Consider the following 21,726-nt stretch of genomic DNA (forward strand, 5'->3'; position numbering starts at 1 on the left):
TTGAACAATCATATAAAATGGTTGTTCTTCCTCAACCCATGAAGAGGATGTAATGGCATTGTTTTTTTGCACTGAAATACTGGAATAAATTTCTTCGGCCTTGTTCGTTGGATGTGTTAAAGACTGATGTAAATTCTGCCTTCCCAACTCTATTAGTGATGTATGTTCTGGAGTAACATCTGCACCATCCATTTCGTCTATTGCAACAGTGGATACATGGATGTGCTCTGAATTAGTTTCTGATTTTTCGGCAAGGATGAAGAGAAATCTGTTTCTTTGACTTTGTTTACAAAAGAATCTAACGCAATTTGTAATGTCTTTATAACACTTCGAGTATTGGCTTTGGATGAACACAGAGTGTGTCCAATCCAATTCTCTAAATTGGAAACACAAGTAATTAATGATGTCGTTTGAGGTGATTTCTCCCATTCTCCCTTCAATTTGCTGTAAAGTTTGTAAATGTTCAATTTGATTTTTTTTTTCAAAGTGATCACGTAACCATAGAATGAATTTAGACATTCTTCTGGATCGTCAAATAAATTAATTATCTTTACAAGTAAACTCACAATTTCTATTACATCTATCGTTATTCCGTCAGTATCGTCGTTGTCGCTTGTCACAGTTATTGACTTTGACTTTTTTATTTGACTTACTTCTTTATGTTCTTCCGTATCGGAGTTTTTTCGTTTACGTCCAGAGTCTATATCTTTTCCAGGTGTAGTCGGTCTTCTATCGTCTTCGTCTGAATAATCAGATGAATCAGATGAGATGTCCTTTTTGGACATATTAAAAATGAATCTATGTCCTTTTGCGATGGCGTGAAATAATGAAATGGATATCTGCCAGTCGTAATAATAGATCCTAAAATAGAATTAAAATTTTATAAGTCACACTGTGTACCTTGATTTACGGATCTAATTAAATCTTTAGTGAAAATACTTTCGATTCCTTCAGCAAACGTTGCTTTCAAACATATTCTACAAAATAAAATATCGCTCATCTGTAATAAAGTTTCAAAGTAATGAGCCTTGGATGTACATAGTATTTCTTGTGTTGTAAATCCGTAATGGTCCTGTGTCGGTTGTTCAGTTAGATATAATACATTAGATGGTCTATTTACAAAATGATTATTGGTTAGTATACATAATTTACCTTCGTTGTGAGTATTAACAATAACATTCAAATAACAATCTGAACATAAAACAGTATTTAAAACTGGCTTTCTCATATGATCATAGTGTCTGAGACAATAATTATGTGATTGGTTAAGTGATATTAATTTATAATTAACATTGACAATCTTAATCCTATATCGTAACTTACGCATCGTATCAAATCTTGTCCATGTTATCAGATCTCTATCTTTTAGAGAACAAATACGCATAAAGTGATCATATCTCCTAAACGCTACAACACTCCAATTAAAATGTCTCTCAAATTCTTCATTACGAGTAAATAGTTTGTATGTCGTGTTTGGCACTGCTTTTATTACTGTGTTATCATATAAACAGCTTGGCCAACCCAAACCTTTGAGAACTATTGTCTGTCCTCCATAGAGTAAGTCTTTAGTTGACACAGGTACCTTCTCATTGATACATGCTGCCCAATCTGCACAACGTTGGACAAATCGATCATCAGATTCTCGGCTTCGAATGAGTGATTCTTCATTCTCACCTTCACTGTCACCTTCAAAAACTAAGCGTCGAATCGTACTAGTATTAATATTGCGTCTCGGAGGAAACGATTCATTACTCAATAAAGAGACACTGTTGGAAGAACTCTCGTTGGAGTCGGACAAACTCATTGTATCGCTCCGAGTTAACGCAAATTAATTAAAATAATATTATAAATACCTTTCTTCTTTGAAAGCCACGATTTTACGCACTGTTTCACTGTTCAGACCTATGACTGTAGTAGCACTTGTTCATCAGGTACTGACTGAAACGTACTCAACCGAAAAAACGCCACTCCTTATATACCCGATTCACATCTTATTAGCATTGCAAAACAATTCAAGGTTAGCCGCTTTCCCACCAACTGATTACTTGCCAACGACCCCCAGCCACCCGCCGACCCTCGGCCGTGACGTCACAGCTGCCGCTGCCAAAGGCACGAGGTAGCACTATGTGGCGGCCGCTCTCCCGCCGCCTGACCAGCCGCCCGCCCGCCTGCCCGCCCGTAAGCCCGCCCGCCCGCAAGCCTGCCCGCCGCCTGACTGCCCGCCGCCTGCCTGCTCTCCCACCGCTCGCCCAGCCGCACGCCCGCCCACCCACCCACCCGCCCACCCGCCCGCCGCCTGACGGTCCATCCGGCCGCCCGCCCGGCCGCCCGGCCACCCGGCCGACCGCCAGCCCGCCCGCCCCCCCCGCCCGCCCGCCCGACGGCGGCCTGAGCACCCGTCCGCCGCCTGACCGCCCGCCCGACCGCCCGCCCGCCCGCCCGCCCGCCCGCCCACCGCCTTACCGCCTGCCTGATCCCTGCCCGCCCGCCCGATACCCGCCCGCACGATGCCCGCTCGCCCGCCCGGCCGCACGCCCGGCCGCCCGGCAGCCTGGCCGCCATGTAGCCCGACCAGCCGCCCGCTGCTCCGCCCCCCTGCCGCCCGACCGCCCGCCCGCCGACTGACCGCCCGCCGGCCGCCTGACCGCCCGCCCGCCCGCTCGCCAGCCCACCCGCCCGCTCGCCCACCCGCCCGCCCGCCCGCCCGCTGGCTTACCGCCCGTTCGATGCCCGCCTGCCTGCCCGCCCGCCCGCCCGATACCCGCCCGCCCACCCGATGCCCGCCCGCCCGCCCGCTCGCCAGCCCACCCGCCTGCTCGCCCATCCGCCCGCCCGCCCGCCGGCTTACCGCCCGTTCGATGCCCGCCTGCCTGCCCGGAATGCCCGCCCGCCCGCCCGATGCCCGCCCGCACCATGCCCGCCGCCCGTCCGCCCGCCTGGCCGCAAGCCCGCCCGCCCGCCCTAACGCCAGCCCTCCCGCCCGCCTGCCTGCCCCACCGCCCGCACGGAAGCGAGCCGAATGCCTGTCCGCCACGCGCCCGCCGCCTACGCGCCCTCTTGGCCAGCCGCCTACACGCCCGCTTGGCCACCCGCCTCCCGCCCGTTTGCCCGGCCTCCCGCCCTCCCGCCGCCTGCCTCTCCCCCGCCGACCGCCCACCCGGCCGCCCGCCTGCCGCCTGACCGCCCGTCCGCCCGCACGCCCAGACTCTCGCCCGCCCTCGCGCCCGCCCGCCCGCTGTGCTTGCCTGCCCGCCCGCCCGCGTGCCATCCCGCCCGCCCGCCCGCCGCCTGATCCCCTGCCCGCCGCCTGACCGCCCGCCAGCCTGATCGCCCGCCCGCCCGCCCGTCTCGTGACCGCCAGCCCGATGCCTACCCGCCCACCCGTCAACCCGCCGCCTACCGCCCGCCCACCGCCTGCCCGTTTGCCCGGATGCTTGCCCGCCCGGCCGCCTGATCTCCCGCCTGCCCGACCGGCCACCCGCCTGACCGCCCGCCCGCCTGCGCGGCCACCCGCCTGATCGCCCGCCTGATGCCCGCCCGCCCACCCACCCGCCCGCCCGCCCGCCCGCCGCCTTACCCCCCACCCGTCCGCCACCTGGCCGCCCGACCGCCCGCTCGCCCGCCGGCCTCCCCATCTCCTGACCGCCCGCCCGATGCCTGCCCGCCCGCCCGCTCGCTCGATGCCTGCCCGCGCGCCCGCCCGCCCGCCCGCCCGACCTCGCGCCTGCCCACCCGCCCGCCCGCCCGCCTGCCCGCCTGCCGCCTGACCGCCCGGCCGCCGCTTGACCGGCCACACGCCCGCCCGCCCGCCCGCCCTTCTCCTGACCGCCTGCCCGATGCCTACCCGCCCGCCCGATGGCCGCCTGCCCGCCCGCCCATACACCCGCCGCCTGCCCGTTTGCCCATTTGCCCGTTTCTCAATCACCAAAAAGATGAAGATATACAACCCAATTATCTGCCCCATAGTACTGTACAGTTCAGAGAGCTGGACGCTTACAAAGAATGAAAGAGGAAAACTGAATGTTTTTAAAAGAAAAGGAATGAGAAAATCTGTGGACCTGTGTTGGTGAATGGCATATGGAGAATTCGAAAGAACAATGAAATTTATCAGTTAACGACGTAACCCACTATCGTCCAGAAATTAAAATGTAAGAGACTGCAATGGGCTGGACATGTGGCCAGAATGGATTCAGCGCGTGGTCTACAAGCCCTGTGATCGCTAAGAAGAGAGAGGGAGAATGGAAAAGCGTCACTGCCGACTAAAACCGTGTCTTATAGCATGTCAAGTGATCTCCTTTGTAATGCATGCAATGTGACACGAAATATCAGTTCTGGCACCAGTGCTTCATGCTTTACATTATCTTTATTCCTTATCGTGTAATTAACTCTATTAAGAAGAAACGTCAACAGTTCTTGTGACATTCTAAGATAATTAGGGGCCCCATCCAGCCACCCGTCGCCTGCCCGCCCGCCCGACCTACCAGCCGCACGCCGCCTGCCGCCTGCCGCCTGCCGCCGCCTACCCGCCAGCCCGAAAGCCCGCCGCCTGCCCGCCCGCCGCCCGCCAACGAAGCTGCGACCTCTCTTAGCAGTTTACCAAGTTCCAACGACACTGACAGACGAGGAATTTCTCGACGAACTTTATGAAATAAACCTCAGCGAGCATGTTTCCCCTGAGGAGTTTCATGCTGAGGTAGCTGTGAAGTTTAAGACGGGACCTAAAGGTAAACGTACAGTTAACAACATTATTGAAGTCACGCCGAGAATTCGTTGTCTTCTGCTGCAAAAGGATGGAGTTTACATCCAATTTGAAGCCCTAAGAGTTAGAGAATTTGTTGCTGTCCAGAAGTGTTTTAGGTGTTGGGGTCTGGGACATTCCACCAGGCACTGTGACAGAGAACAAGCATGTGCAAAATGTGGGAAGACAGGCCATAATAGGTCAGAATGTAAAGAGCAGACGGTAGTTGGGTGCATTCCATGCCATCACAGGAAGAGGGTATGTAAAAAAGCTGGGGGTCCAGACTGTCCAACCTTCAGACAACTTTACGAAAAGCAGCCTCGTTATTTCGCATAGAGGACTTGGAGGCTCAACTTCTCGTCGAGAACAGTGATAGTAACCCAGCATCAGCTTCTGAAAACTTCTCAACTCCGGAACCCTCCCTGCATTCTTCGCAGCAGGCAACGAGTGAGAATGGGTACTTTGTTACTGACTGTCACGAGGGATCATCCACAGTGTCACCTGAATACAATGTGTCTAAATGTGAGTCTTACATCAAACCTGTTCGCTTTATTTATGGAGGTAGCACACATGATGGATCGAACCATGGGTTGGTGTCCAGAAGTAATGATTCAAATTCTCAGGGTCCTACAAACAAGGAAATAGGACACAAAGTACGCAATGAAGGACGTCACATCGAAGATAAAGAGAAGAATACTGAAACTCCTCACTGTGTGAACTTAAAGAATGGTACAGATGAGGAACCAAGATCTGAGGAGCAGGAAGTACCTACCGTGCCATCCAAACATACTGTTGACTCAGTTGATTACTGTGACTTAGAGAATAACATTAGACTCAGTAGGTTAGAAAATAAGGACATATTTCAAACTGCACTACGTCTGGTGACGAGATTGACTCACCCTGAGGGAAATACAATTTGTTACCCCACGACTGAACAGACAGATCGTATGATATTAAGGGTAGAAAACTTGCCAACTGATAAAAGGGAACTTTGTAAATTGCTGGCTATGGTATGTACGCGTCGTGGCGAGGGGCTAAACTTGCATAACGTATACAAATACCTGGTTCGGGCCCATGGCAGAGTGTATTTCGACCCTAAGGAAACTACTCCTAGGTGTTTTGTATTCACCAAATATTCATCGCGAAATTTATACAACTTAATTGTATGAGAAGTAGACTGGTTATGGCTGAACTGGGTAGATTGATTGATGACGTTGGAGCACAAATTGCCTGTCTTCTGGAGCGTTATATCCACGGCGGTAAGATTCCCGGATTACCAACGCATTGCACGACAATCACAGGAACAAATGATGCTAAGGCGGCAATTGTGATAACAAATAGGAAGATCAAAGTCACACGTATTGCACAACTGTGTTCTGAGCATGTTGTGACGATTGAGGCATTAATAAGGGGAGACGTTTTGATAATCTCCTCAATTTATGCCCAGTACTCCTTGGAAATTGAGCCCTTTCTTGACAATATTAGGAACATAGTAAATTTTTCCAGACAGAGAAAATTACTAATTTTGGCAGATATAAACGCTAAATCCACACTGTGGCATGCAGACAGGACAGATACAATGGGGCTTCTAGTGAATGATCTTCTCAATGAGTGTCAGCTGGTAGTTTTGAATAGGGAAGGACATGGGCCCACATATAGGGGCCATGCTGGTGGCACTAGTAATATAGATATATCGCTTGCGAATGAACTAGCTTATCCCCATGTCGCGACCTGGCGGATTTGCGATGGTGCTTCACAAAGTGATGATAATATGATTGTAATAGAGGTGGATAACTCTTATCGCTCAAATGTGCAGGCAGATTCATCATGTCACCCACGATTGCTGTTTGAGAAGGTTAATCTGGAGACCTTGTTTAATGTAATAGACAGTTTCAACATTAATGAAGTACAAGGGAGTGTGGATTTCAGAGCTCACTTCCTGGTACATGTGCTGCAAGAGGCGCAGGTCAGGGCCATTCCGTCTGAGTGGTGGAAGACAATCTCGTTTCCCCTGGTCCCGACAGCTGACAACACTAAGGAAGAAAGCTCGAGATGCTAGACGATATTACCAACTATCAAAGACATATAATGAGAGGCATATAAGGCTGCAACTGTATTTGGCTGCCAAAACTAGGTACAAGGATTAACTGCAGAAGACAAGACAGGTCCATTGGGACAAGTTTGTCAAGACAAATCTGTCTGAAGACATCTGGGGCGAGCCATACAGAGTGCAAACAGAACGGGTCAAATCACCTCTGATTATGTCAACACTGCGGCAGGCAGACGGACGCATGACGGATGGATGGCGGCGTACGGCAGAGTTTCTCTTACATAGGCTGCTTCCTGACGATGATGTAATTGAAGATGACGTTTACCATCGTGATCTTCGCAGGCAAATTGGTGAAGAATACGTCAACGACTTAGCTGTAATTCCGTTTGCGCAGGAAGAGGTTGCATTAGCAATTCAAAACTTGAAAAATAAGAAGGCCTCTGGCCCGGATGGTGTGCATGCTGAGACCGTGAAGGCTGCTGCCCCTCTCATTATTCCGTACCTGACAAAATTGTTTAACGACTGCCTACTCGAGGGTAGAGTTCCGTCCACCTGGAAGACGGCTAGTGTCATAATTATTAAAAAATCGGAGGATAAAGATCCGACAGATGCCAAAACATACAGGCCAATCTGCCTACTAAACATTTTAGGCAAATTGCAGGAGAGACTATTGTGTGATAGACTTCAGACTCACCGGCAGCTCAGGGGCCTATCACCCGATCAGTTTGGCTTTCGCCCTAAGAAATCTATCGAAGACGCAATAAACAGGGCAATCGAAATTACCAAGAATACGGACTACAGTTATGTTCTGGCAGTGTTCATAGACATCTCAGGCACCTTTGACAATCTCTGGTGGCCTGCCCTGTTCGCAAGATTGCGGGACTTGGAAATTCCAACTGCATTGTACACAAACTTTCTTGATTACTGTAGACATAGGACAGTAGAATGGAGGGCAGGAAATCAGACAGTTGTCAAAAGAATATCTAAGGGTTGCCCTCAAGGCTCCATCTGTGGTCCCATTTTCTGGGACATTGTAATTGAACCACTGCTGGACATGATAGATAAGAATAGAAGGGCTTCAGGTGTTGTTGCTTATGCTGACGACCTAATGGTGTTAGTATCAGCAAACTCTCAGAAACAACTAGAGACTATAACTTCTGATTTGCTTCGTGACATTACTGATTGGTGTAAGAAAAACAAACTGAAAACAAACTGACTGTGGCGGCGAGTAAGACTGTGTATATGCTCTTAATGGGTCAGCTGCTACGTAACCCAATTATTAAACTGAATGACGTGTCACTGAAACGACAAGAGGTAACGCGGTATTTAGGGCTTTATTTGGATGAGAAGCAGTCTTAAATACCACATGCAAGAACAATGACGGAAAAAGGATTGACTATTATGCATAAACTGGCGAGACTGAACAGTGCCTCCCTCAGGCTGCTGCTGAACGTTATGAGAGCGTATCACACTGCTCTATTTGAATCTATTACATGCTTTGCAGCTAGTGTCTGGGCACATCGGCTGCACCTAGGTACTCACGTAAACATAGTTAGGCGTGACCAACGGAGTGTTCTGCTCCGATTGTCAGGGGCGTTCAATACCACTTCCATCGAAGCCTTGTGTGTTGTGAAACGTCCCCTTTTTGAAGAATTATACATGACTGTGCTTATCCTGACACACAATATTTTTAGCGCAACGCAATCTGACTTTCAAAAAATTCCTACAAAAGAATGGCCCTGACTAACATTAACCTATACTTTTCACAAATCACTCACCTCACAAAAATCTTCGTTACTGGAACTACTGCAATACAGCGAGCGCCACTACTGCCAGCTAAATAAAAGATTCAAACTACAGAAGGCACTAACTACTGATAGGCATAGTTAGCAAATGAAAGATTTTAATAGAGAACAAACAATGTATTTACCTTAAAAGTCATAATATATGTAGCAGTTCATGACAGTCTTACAAATTTCAAAACTCCGCCATCTCTCTCCCCACATCCACCACTGCTGGCGGCTCACCTCCAACTGCGCAACGCTATGCGCTGTTAATATCCAGCTGCCGCTGCCCAACACTACAATGGCAGACAACAATGCAAACTAGCCACAGACTGCACACAGCACAGCCAGTGATTTTCATACAGAGCGCTACGTAACGTTTCCAATAAGAAAACATAAACAGTCTACTTACAGTTGAACTAGGTGTATGCCCAATTGATCTTACCATCAGGCAACGTGCGGCAGCCTACTGGTTGAGGAGAGGGGAAGAAGGGAAGGTGAGAGATATTACAGGGCAAAATCTAAGGAACATGAAGGATTTAAGAGACTGGAAGCTACAGACATGGCAGTCTGAATGGGAAGCGACAGACAAAGGATGACGAGTGTACAACTTTTTTCCTGATGTATGTGAGAGATTAAGATTGCGACACTGTGATCCTACGTGCGGTATGGTCCATTTCCTGACGGGTCATGGACCATATCCAGCGCACTTACAGCGAGTGGGATTAAGAGAGACAGATGTATGTGTGTGTGGTCAAGTCAGTACACCGGAACACGTCGTTCTACACTGTCACAGGCTTTCAAGGACACAACAACCAACTGTGAGTGAGGACTTATATAATCTAATAAGACAGCAGGATGAGTGGGTGAGACTGAATAATTTAAGAAATGAAATTTCAAATGTACTCCATCAACAGTTTAGGGAGGATCGTCCTTGTGCACGGGTCAGACTGGGTGCACAGGTTAGGCAGCGTCAATGGAGTGACGCTGCCACAGACTCAAACACACAATCAGACCCAGATGCAGTTGTGAATGAGGACATGGAATGAAGGTTCTGGCTTCCCAAGAGTGACTGGCTCGAAGTCAATTCCGAGCCCTCGCACTTGGGTGTTAATGTATACAGGTAGATGTGTATTGTTGAAATAGAATTGTATAACTATTATGTATTGTTTGAAATTGTTCTTGTTTTCGTAACTAATGTCAATGTGATGATTGGTAACAAATGTAATGTACTCCTAAGATAATATACATGTGCACATTTATTATGAACATGGTAGTATGGTTCTTGTTTGCATAGAGTAATGATTGTAGAGGCTCGAATGTATGGGAGCCACATCCACTATGACAGGCTTGAGGATTTGCCGAGCCCTCATATGGGTGTGGCTTTCTGTGGAACCAGAGCTTGCAGTTCTTAGTTACATTGCTATGGCCATCTGCCAAAGAAATAGATCCTAAGTTCATAAATATCTTATGTTAATTTCATTCTTCTTTGATTTTATATATTTCTAAATCTTAAATTTTCTAAATTCTTTTAGAGTTTTTTCTGTATTAACAATATAAATAAAAAAAAGGGAATAACAAACAGAGGAAGGTTAGTGGCACACCGAAAGAAGAAATTTGGTCTGCCTCCACGTGGCTAGGGACGGGCAACGGTGTGAGAACTTTTACGACCATCTAGAAGTTCTCACACCGGCTAAGAGACCATGAGCGCCACTAACGCTACATATTGTAGTAGATATACAACCCACCATAGCTACTAGATGGTGGGTTCCTCTGTAAGTTAAATGGCAAAAAAAAATGTCCGACCGCTCAGCCGCCCTCACGTCCGCCCGCCCGCCCGCCCACCCGGAAGCCCGCGGGCCGCCCATCCGCCTCGTGCCCGCCGCTTACCCGCCTGCTTGGCCGGCTGCCGCCTGCATGCCCGGCGCCTGCCCAACAGCTCAGCCGCCCACCCCGCCTGCCCAGTAGCCCGCTGACAGCCCGTCCGCCTCGCGCCCGCCGCCTACCCACCCGCTTGGCTGACCGCCGCCTGCCAGCCTGCCGCTTTTTTTGCTTCTTTGTTTTTTTTTTTAAAAAAAATCTTTATTCAACATTAATATTTATACAAAAGAACCCACTCCCTTAGTGATTAGTGGGTGACAACTGATCTACATATTAGATGTTCAGCAGCTATTACTTTTATTATTATTATTATATTATGTTATGTTAATTATTGTAAGCTACAGGCAGAATACTAGAAGATAATAGGCAGACTACAGCTAAATTCTACTTACTAATTGTTAATATATTCCTACTAGTTAATTCCTAACTGCCTGCAGCGTTACAGGTGTGTCAGCATATATATAAACCTACTGCTTTAGGCCCTGCTCATCGAGCTAATCCCGATGAGCATGCCCCTGACACTGGGCTGGCCAAGACTGTTTTTCGCTGCAGGTTCCTAACTTAATATCTATATCTAAGCTACAACTACTACTAACCTACGTCAATTCCGGTGCTTTAGTGTTCATTGGTGTACCCTGATCCCCCTAATCCTGCATGTGGCGGATTGCAACTAAGAAGTCTACCTGTCCACGTACAGGCGGTATAGGATGAGGGTAATTGGTCACATTCGGTAAATGTCCTAATCGTGAACGACCCTCATGTATCTCGTAATAGGACACATTTGGTATATGTCTTAATCATGTAAGTCAGTCAGGTATGCCGTCAATACTTTTCGTGACACCTCGTCTGCCAGTTTGTTTAAGGTGTCGAAAGTTCCTTCGTGTCTTAATAGGTCATATGTGTTATTGTGTGGAAGTTGTTGTCTTAGTGTCGTTGCTACATCATCGAAAAGGGGGCACTCATAAACCACATGGTCGGGAGTGCCCTCCGAAGCACCACAGTCACACTCGGGTGTAGCCTTTTTCCCAAACCGACACAAGTATGTCGGGTAGGGCCCATGACCAGTGAGAAAGTGTATTAGACCCCGCGTTGGCTCAAAGTACTTCATCCCTAGCCTTTCTTTTACATCTGGCAAGAACCCAAAGGTTCTTCTGCCAGTTTCTTCTGTTTCCCAAGACCGTTGCCATAGGTCCTCGCCCCTTCTATGTATTTCTCTCTTATCTATTACCAGTATTCCCATGATGTTCTCTGTTTTCGCGTTGTTCCCCTTCTTGACCCAGTACCAAGCTGCTTGTTCCCGAATTTTGATGTCTAAAGGACAGAGCCCCATTATTATTCAGAGTGCACTTCCTGGAGAAGTTCTATACGCCCCTATGGATCTTAGAAGCATGTTTCTTTGTACTTTTCTCACTGCCATGGCAGGCACCACCCTTGTGAGCCTATGTGCCCAGACTCCCGCTCCGTAACCCACTACTGATGTTAATATGCTATTGTGATACAACTTGATTAGGTGTGGTGGAAGATGAAATCGCTTATGCCCTATTGAGATAAGATTGTTTAATAATTGCAATGCTTTTTGGGATACGGACTCAATGTGCTTTCCAAAGTTCCACCTTTCATCGATGATGACGCCCAGGTAGCGAGTCTCTTGTCGTCTTATAACTGGTGAGCCTCCGATTCTAACTGTGGGGTTCCTCGCCAGCTGTCCCTTCAGTAATAAGTAAGTCGATTTGGTCGGTGAGATCGTCATCTTGGTATTTGTGCACCACAGTTGTAATTTGGTCATTGCTCTGTCTTTTTTTGGTTTGATGTCCTCGTGGCTTCGGCCGCCGACCAGCACGAGGAGGTCATCTGCGTAGGCTATCACCTCTAGCACTTCTTCACTCTGTTCCAAACTATCTAAAAGTGGTTCCATATGGATGTCCCAGAACAGGGGACCTAGTACAGAGCCCTGGGGACATCCCTTAGTTATGGATTTTCCTACTCTGCCGCTAGGGGATGATAGCCAGACCTCCCGCCCTTCACAATAGCTCCTCAGGCAACCATATAGCGACCCTGGACACTCCTTCTCCCGCAAGCAGGAGAAGAGCGAAGGCCACCACAGGTTGTCAAAGGCGCCACTGATGTCAACCATGATGCCAACAACGTACTTGTATGGGGTAGAGTCGCAGACCTCAGCCGCCAGAGCGATCGCGTCAGTTGCTGATCGCCCCAATCTGAAGCCGAACTGCCTGCCACTCATCCCACACAGCACTCGGTGTGCATTCAGTCTGTCAGCTAGCAGTTTTTCGAATAATTTCCCGAGGATATTCAATAGGCAAATCGGCCTATATAGGACTTAACATCCGCTGGGTCTTTGTTGGGTCCCTTTTTGGTTATGACAACGTTTGCCTCTTTCCAGATTTTCGGGAATTTTCCCTGTCTTAGGCATTCATTATATAACTGGGTTAGTAGTGTCACCAGTTGAGGTGCCAGGAACTGCACCACCTCTGCCACAATGCCGTCTGGGCCGGGGGCTTTCCCTGTTTTCAGTGCTTTAATGTGGCCAGCCACCTCCTCTTCAGAGAAGGGGTAGACTGCCCTGTTGTTAGCAACTCTATCCAAATCTTGATCTCGTATCTGGGACTGTCCCTCCGTGTCGCTGGCCTCATCGTCGTCAGGGAGCAGGGACCAGAGAAGAACCTCAGCAGTCTCCTGCCAGGACTCTGTCATCCCATCCCCGCACCTGACCATTGATAGCATCATTGGGGACCGGATCTTTTCCCTCACTAGTTTGTAGGGTATTCCCCATGGATCCAGGGCCAGCTGGTCCAGCACAAATCTTTCCCAACTACGTAGTCTGATTTCTTTTAGTTCTTTTTGGAATTTATCTTTTGCCTCCCGGTATAGTTGTAACCATCGTTGTTTTTCCCACCAGACGACACTGCGCTGGTAGTGCCTCCTCAGCCTTCTGACAGACTGACGCATTTCCTGGAGTTCAGCTGACCATGGTGATGGGGAGGCCGCCATGGCTCTCCTCCTGGTTGGAACAGCTGCCTTGACCGCTCTGGTTACTGCGCCTACTAGTTCTTCGGCCCGCTTGTCTATGTCCAGGTCCTGTTGTGCATCACCTTCTGGTAATGGAGGAATGTCGCACTCTCTCGCTAGTTTCTCCCAGTCAGCTCTCTTGAAATTCAGTTGCAACTCCCACCCTGCGGCCCAGTGACAACCTCCATTTCCTAAGTTGAACATTATAAGATTATGGTCGCTTGTTGTCGCGTTCTCTTTGACTTCCCAATTCTCAATGATGTTGGCGGAATTTGGTGTAACTAGCGTTACATCTATATTGGTGCCGCGCCCCCCCCCCCCCCCCCCCGCTGCGTAAGTGGGGGGCTTGCCAGGTCTATTTGCAACCACAAGTTGTAGAGCCATAATCATTTCCTCTACTTTTTCCCCATTTTCATCTCTTGTGCCACTGTACCACAGGGGGGATTTCGCATTTATATCTGCTGTTATAACCAGTTTGCGACCTCGCAACGCCGTGGCTACTCTGCTCAGGTGATCCAGATGTTGTTCGATGTTATCTCCGTATTGGAAGTACATGTTTATAAAGGTTATAATTCCCATGGGAGCCTGTACCTCCACGACGTTGCAGTGACTGGTAGAAAACTGTACAAGTGTTGTTACTCGTAGAGACTGGTTTGTAATGACAATTGCCGCTTTGGGGGCTTCCCCACTACAAGCTATCTGCCATGTAGCGGCTGCAAATGAGAGTTTTCCAGCTTGAGAGTACGGCTCCTGCAAGCAGAGTATGTCAAGCCTCTTCTCCTCCACCTCTCTTCGGAGCTCCTGCATCACAAGTCTGCTGTTATGCGTGTTCAGCTGTCCAACAGTTAATTTTGTCATTATGGGAAGTAAGTGTGCATTCTATCGTCAGGCCAAGTCTTGCTCCAATCAAAAGCGATTCGACCATGAGCTAGGACTGATTGAGTGTAGATGTCATTTAAGTCAAATTTCTCCCCACGTCTGTCAAACACTTTCTTAAGTAAGTCTCGCAGGGCCCCAAAGTTGGTGGGAAGGTTGACTGACTTTAATTGTATTCTGTCCACAGCCTCCATTACTGAGAAGGTGACCTTTCTTCCGTCCTCATGTCCTACCCGGACCACATGTCGTAAGGCAGTGGTCAGGATAGCCGGCTGCTCCAATCTTGCCAGTTGCATTGTGAATTCTATATTGGGATACACCCTAATCGGATCTAGCCTGATTACTGGGGTATCTGCCTCAGTTGGGTTGGTGCTGGTGCTAGTGCTAGTAACTGTACTTTCTTGAAGAGGTTGTTTGGTTTGTACAGCTTCGTGTGTAGGGGCCAGGGAGGCCGCCACCACTACAGGATGCTTCTGCCATTGAACGTTGTTGTTCGGCCTCTCTCCCCGGTTTAGGGAAGGGGAGCTGAGTTTCTGTCTGGAGAATCAGTTTGTATGCATCTATCCACCATAAAGGGATCTGTTTGAATTTCCTTCTCGACTGTCATGATTTTTGAGGTGCCCGAAAGCGACCTTAGGAATTCCTTAAATTTATTAGCCCTCACAGCACCCCTCCTTCTTTTACTCGGGGACTTGTGTTTGAGCATCCTGTTAGCTGCGCTCTGCTCAGCCATAGTCAATTCTTGAGATCAGGCGTTGTTCAAGCATCTGGTAAGTGGGGCAGTTCCGTCCCGTGGCACCACAGGATTTCTTCCCCCGATTTTTACACGGAATGCAGACCCCTGTTGTTTTACATTCCTTGCGGTTGTGTCCACTCTCACTGCACCTGGAGCAAGCCGACTCTCTGGTGCAGTGCCTCAGAATGTGGTCCAGGTCGCCACAGTTATGGCAGCAAGGTACCACGATGTAGTCCCTGGTGTTAATGGCATGAAAGCCTACATATAGTCTGCCCATTGATCTAATCCTTTTCCATAAATGCGCAGAGACCTTGGCCACGTGGTGTACCACATTGCGATCCCGAGGTCCTGTTTTAAATTTCAGCTTGAAAGAGTTTTTGAATTCTTGCTCATTGATATCATCGAAATTTTGTGATCTGACTGTGTCATGTAGCTCCTCATTGGTCATAACCGTGGGTACATCGTATAATATTATTAAAGGGATTCTTTTTCTGGGTGGTTCATACTTAACGACTGCATTTAATTTTTGATTATTTAAAAGTTTCTCTTTGTCCTCCTCACTAGCAACTTCCACAATAACAGAATTTCTACTGGGTTTGACCTTTTTCATTTTGATTTTGATTTTATCCTTCACTGGGTCTATTGTTGTTGTTAGCAGCTCCTGTATTCTCTTAACGCTAGTGTCTTGGCAAGGCAGGGTCCTCAAGAAGACTGCTGTGTCTGACCGTTTAGCAACTTTTTCTATAGTGTCCTTTGTTGAAGTCTGCTTAGTTGGCGCCTGTGCAGCCACAGCCGCCCAAGTCTTACTGGGTTGTTTTCTTAGCCTTTCGTTTTCCTTTGTTAACTCCATTACGCGGCCTTCCAGTCTTGCATGAGCTATGGCCCACGCCGATAGCTCATTTTTAATTGTATTAAGAGCCGCTTGACTTATCTTGCCGTTTTTTACATTTTGCTCTAAGAGCATGGTTATTCTTGTATGTCTCTGTACTACGCTCTCATCATCTGCCTGTCCCATCCCGTCCTGTGGTGAGGGAGCAGGCATCATAGAAGCCCGTAAAGGCGCACTCGTATCACTCGCTTCGGTTTCAGCCATCATAGGTAACGAGTGATAAAAGATGTGAGAGCCCGTCTCTTGCCCCGGACCGGCTCCTCTGGCATGGGGGGGGACTGCTGCAGCTCACCCACCGAGCTCGCCCCTAGGTCAAGGGCACTTCAGAGATGACGGGTTCAGCACGCCGTCGCCAGCGCACTGGTCCCCATCGATGGCCTCGTCGTCGACGATTTCACACGACGCTCCTTGGCAACTGCACCCCGCACTCCGGAGAGGCGGATGCACCCCTCGCCCTTCGCCGCCTACTTGCCCGAGCTTCCACCTGAAGGCCAAGGACCCACTCCTACTCAGGTGGTGGGTCGGTCCCCCAGTCGTTCGGCGGTCTGGGCCCATCTAACCTAGCCCAGGCGATGTCACCACCTCCTGGGTTTGGCAGAACACGCCCCGGTTCCCCAGGGGCGCGGCGAAGCACCCTTGCCGACTCACGCCGTGATCCCACGCCGACAAACGAAGTCGCCGGCATGCAGAGCACCTGCTGGTCTGTGCCCTGCGAAAAGAAAGGGACTGGTGTTCGGTCCCTCGACACAGCTCCCCCTGTGCCACGCACCCTTTGCTTTCGCATCGGGTTGGGTCGCAGCTCTCCCTTTTGTTGCAAGGCAGAATGCCGAGCTTAACATCTGGCACCACGGGAAGGCGGAAAGAGCCGCTTGCCCGACAGCTTGGCCGCTGGCCCATACGCCTGCCCGGAAGCTCGGCGACTGCCCGGAAGCTCGCCGACTGCCCACCCCCCTCGCGCCCGCCGCCTACCCGCCCGCTTGGCTAGCCGCCGCCTGCCCGCACGCCGCCTGCCCGACAGCTCGGCCGCCCAGCCGCCCGACCGGCCGCCCGCTGCCTGGTCACCCACTCAGCCACTCTCCCGCCCGCCCGCCCGGAAGCCTGCCGACTGCCCGTCCAGCTCGCCCCACCGCCTGACCGCACGCTTCGCCGGCTGCCAACCCGCCCGCTTGGCCGGCCACCGCCTGCCCGTCCTCCCGGCCGTCCGCCGTCACGCCCGCCCGCCCACTCGCCCGGAAACACGCCGACCGCCCGTCCGCCTCGCGCACGCCACCTACCCGCCGGCTCGGCCGACCGCCGCCTGCCTGCCTGCCCGCCCGGCCGCCCGCCGCCTGCCCATCTGGCGCCTGCCCGACCCCTAGGCCACCCGCCCGGCCGCCCGCCGCCTGCCCACCCGCCCGGCCGTAACCCTGCCGCCAGCCCGCCGCCGCCTGCCCACCCGCCGGGCCGCCTGTCAGCCTGCCCACCGCCTGCCCGCCCGCTCAGCCACCCGCCGCCTGCCCGCCCGCCTGGCCAAATAGCGCCGGCCCACCCGGCCGACCATTGCGAGCCCGCCCGCTTGGCCGCCTGCCCGCCGCCTTCCTGCCACCTGCCATAACGCTCGGCCGCCCGCCAGCCCGCCCGCCAGCCCTCCTGGAGGCCCGCCGACTAACCCGTCTGCCTCGCGCCCGTCGCCTACCCACCCGCTTAGCCGGCCGCCGACTGCCCGACCTCTCGCCTGCCCACCTGCCTGTCCGCCCACCTGCCTGCCCGCCCGCAAGCACGCCGCCTGCCCGTCCGCCTCGCGCCCTGCTCCTACGAGCCCTCTCAGCCACTCGCCGCCTACCCGCCCGCTAGGCCGCCCGCTGCCGGGTCATCCGCCGCCTGCCTGACCCCTCGGCAGCCAGCCCGGCCGCACGCAGAATGCCCGCCTGGCCGTCCGCCAGCCGGCCCGCCGCCTGCCCACCCACCCGGCCGCCTGCCCAGCCCCTACTGCCGCCCGCCCACCCGGAAGCCCGCCGACTGCCCTACCGCCACGCGCCTGCCACCTGCCCGCCTGCTCACCCGGCCGCACACCACCTGACCGCCTGCCCACCTGGGCGCCGCCGCCTGCCTGCCCGCCACCCGCCGCCCGCCCGGCCGCCCGTCGCCCGCCCAGCCGCCCGCCGCCTGCCGCCCCCCTCGCCACCCGCCGCCCCATGGTCGCCCGCCGCCTGCTCGCCCGCCGCCTGCTCGCCCGCCGCCTGCCCGACCGCTCGGCAGCCCGACCGCCCATCCAGAGGCCCGGCGACTGCACGTCTGCCCCGCCCCCGACGTCTACCCGCCCACCCGGCCGCCCGCCGCCTGTCGCCTGCCCGCCCACCCGGCCACCTGCCCACCTGCCCGCCTCCCCGCCGCCTGCCTGCCCGCTCGGGCGCTCGCTGCATGCCCGCCTGCCACCTGCCCGGTTGCTCGGCCGCCTGCCTGCCCAGAAGCCCGCCGACTGCCCGTCCGCGTCGCGCCTGCCGCCTACCCGCCCGCTCGGCCGCCCGCCGCCTGCCTCCCCGCCTGGCCACCTGCCCGTCTGCCAGGCCGCACGCAACCTTCCCGCTCACCCGAACGCCCGCCGCCTGCCCGATAACTGCCAGCCCGTCCGCTGGCCGCCCGCCCGCCCGCCCGCCCGCCCGCCCGCCGCCTGTCCGCCGCCTGCCCGACCGCCCATTCGCGCGCCTGCCTGTCGACTGCCCATCGCCCTCCCACCCGCCGACTACCCGCCCTCTTGGCCAGCCGCCTACCCGCGCGCTTGGCCACCCGCCGCCCGCCCGCCCGCTCGCTCGCCCACGGTGTTGACCACCCGCCCGATGCCTGCCCGTCCGCTCGCCCAACCAGATGCCTGCCCGCCCGCCCGCTCGCACGACCGCCGGCCCGACCGCCCACCTGCCTGGCCCCCCGGCAGCCCAGCCGCCCGCCTGCCTGTCCGCCTGGCAGCCTGGCCGCCCATCCACCAACAGCCCACCCCCCGCCCTACCGCCGCCCGGCAACTCGGCCGCCCGCCCACCCGCCGCCCAACCGCCTGCCCACCCGCCGCGTGACCGCCTGCCTGCCTGCCCGCCGCGTGACCGCCTGCCTGCCTGCCCGCTCGCCCGCCCGCCTCGCGCCTGCCCGCCCGCCCTCCCTCCCACCCGCCCGCCCGCCCACCTGCCGCCTGCCCGTTTGACTAATCCACCCGCCCGCCCGCCTGACCGCCCGCCCTCCCCACACCTGCCCGCCTGCCCACCGGCCTCGTGTCCACCGCCGACCCGCCCGCCCGCCCCCCAACCGCCCACCGGCCAGTCCCCCTGCACGACCGCCCGCCCTCCCGCCCGACCGCCTGACCGCCTACCCGTTTGACTGTCAGCCCGGCCGCCCGGCCGTCCGCCGATCCGCCCGCTCATCCGACCACCCGCCTGACCACCCGTCCTCCCCCCGCCTGACCGCCCGCCCGCCCGCCCGCCTCGCGCCCGCCGCCAACCCGCCTGCCCGCCACCCGACCACCCACCCGGCCGCCCGGCAGCTTGCCCACCCGGCTTCACGCCCGCCCACCCGGCCTCCCGCCCGCCCGACCGCCCGTCCGACCGCCCACCCGCCCGCACGCCCACCCGCCCGACCTTCCGCCCGCCAGCCCGCTCGCCTGCCCACCCACCCGCCTGCCGGCCAAGCGGGCGGGTAGGTGGCGACCACGATGCGGACGGGCAGCCCGCAGGCTTCCGGGCGGTCGGGTGGACGGCTGAGCTGTCGGGCAGGCGGCGGGCGTGCGCCGGCGCCCGGCCAAGAGGGCGGGTAGGCAGCGGGCGCGATTCGGACGGGCAGTCAGCGGTTATCAGGGTTGGCGCTGCCGAAAGGCCGTCACGCGGCGGGCGGGAGGCAGGGCGGGTAGGGCAAGCGGCCGGGCGGGCAGGCAGGGGGCGGCCCGCCAATCGGGCGGGTAGGCGGCTGGACAAGCGGGCGGGTAGGCGGCGGGCATGAGGTGGATGGGCAGTCGGAGGGCTTCCGGGCGGGCGGTCGGTAGGGCGGGCGGGCGGGCGGGCAGGCGCGCGAATGGGCGGGTGGGCGGACGAGCGGTCGGGAGTCGGGAGTCGGCAGGCAGGGGCTGCGGGTGGCCAGATGGCCGGGCAGGCGGCGGGCGGGCGGGCAAGCGGGCAGGCGGCGGACGGGTGGGCGAGCAAGCAAGTGGCGGGCGGGGGGGTGGGCGGGCGGTGGTGCGGGAGGGCGGGTGGGCAGGCGGGCGGACGGGCGAGCGGGCGAGCGGGCAGTTGGCGATCGGGCGGGAGGACGGGCGTGCGGGCGGGCAGTTGGCGATCGGGCAGGAGGACGGGCGTGCGGGCGGGCGGCCTGGCAGGCGGTCTGGTGGGGCGGCCTGGCAGGCGGGCGGGCAGGCGACGGGCGGGTGGGCGGGCAGGCGGTGGGCGGGGATGCGGCGTGCGGGCCGGCTGGCAGGCGGCAGGCGGGCGTGTGGCCGGGTGGGCGGGCTGGCGGCGGGTGGGCGGCTGGGAGGGCGGGCGGCTGGGCGGGTGAGAGGGCGGGCGGGCGGGATGGCGGACGGGAGGGTGGGCGGGCTGGCGGGCGGGCGGGCGGGCGGGTGGGTGGGTGTGCGGGAGGGCTGCGGGTGGGCCGGCGGGCAGGCGGCGGGTGGGCGGGCAGGCGGCGGCCGTGCGGGCGGCCGGGCAAACGGCCACGCTGCGGGCGGGCGGGCGGCCCGGCGGGTGGGCGGCAGGCGGGTGGGCGACCGGGTGGGCGGGCGGCCAGGAGGCGGGCGGCCGGGCGGGCGGCCAGGCAAGCAGTCGGGCGGGCGGACAGGCAGGGGGGCGGGTGGGCAGGCATCAGGTGGGCGTTCGGGCGGGCAGGCATTGCCCGTCCGCCTCGCGCCCGGCGCCTAACCACCCGCTTGGCTGGCCGCCACGTGCCTGACAGCTCGGCCGCTCGCCCGCACCCCTGCCCAGAAGCTCGCCGACATCCCGCCCGTCTCGCGCCGGCCGCCTACCCGCCTGCTAGGTCAGCCGCCGCCTGCCCGGACGCCGCCTGCCCGACAGCTCTGCCGCCCGGCCGCCAGACCGGCCGCCCGACCAGCCGCCCGCTGCATGCCCACGCGCTCAACCGCCCTGCCGCCTGCCCGCCCGGAAGTGCGCCGACTACCCGTCCGCCTCGCCCCCGCCGTCTACCCGCCCGCTTCGCTGGTCGCCTACCCGCCCGATTGGCCGGCCGCCGCCTGCCCGACCGCACACCCTCCCGCCCGCCCGCCGGCCACCTGACCGCCCGCCCGCCGCCTGCTAATTTGCCCATTTGCCCGTTTCTCAATCACCACAAAGATGAAGATATACAACACAATTATCTGCCCCATAGTACTGTACAGTTCAGAAAGCTGGACACTTACAAAGAATGAAAGAGAAAAACTGAATGTTTTTGAAAGAAAAGGAATGAGAAAAATCCAGGACCTGTGTTGGAGAATGGCATATGGAGAATTCGAAAGAACAATGAAATTTATCAGTTAATGACGTAAGCCACTATCGTCCAGAAATTAAAATGTAAGAGACTGCAATGGGCTGAACATGTGGCCAGAATGGATTCAGCGCGTGGTCTACAAGGCCAGTGAGCGCTAAGAAGAGAGAGTGAGAATGGAAAAGCGTCATCGCCGACTAAAACCATGTCTTATAGCATCTCAAGTGTTCTCTTTTGTTATGCATGCAATGTGACACGAAATTTCAGTTCTGGCACCAGTGCTTCATGCTTTACATTAATTTTATTCCTTATCGT

At 55.5% G+C, this 21,726-nt stretch overlaps 1 protein-coding gene across 1 annotated transcript in view; it reads left to right on the forward strand.

The window, feature by feature from the left end:
* The window catches only part of LOC124803316 (transcriptional regulatory protein AlgP-like), a 133,886-nt gene extending 112,662 nt beyond the window's left edge, over positions 1 to 21,224 (forward strand). The window contains exon 2 of the mRNA XM_047264499.1: positions 20,887 to 21,224. Within this exon, the coding sequence (XP_047120455.1) occupies positions 20,887 to 21,224 (338 nt within the window). The remainder of the gene's footprint in view (positions 1 to 20,886) is intronic.
* Positions 21,225 to 21,726: the final 502 nt, after the last annotated feature.

The sequence above is a fragment of the Schistocerca piceifrons genome, chromosome 6 (assembly GCF_021461385.2).
Source record: "Schistocerca piceifrons isolate TAMUIC-IGC-003096 chromosome 6, iqSchPice1.1, whole genome shotgun sequence".
Taxonomy (NCBI): domain Eukaryota; kingdom Metazoa; phylum Arthropoda; class Insecta; order Orthoptera; family Acrididae; genus Schistocerca; species Schistocerca piceifrons.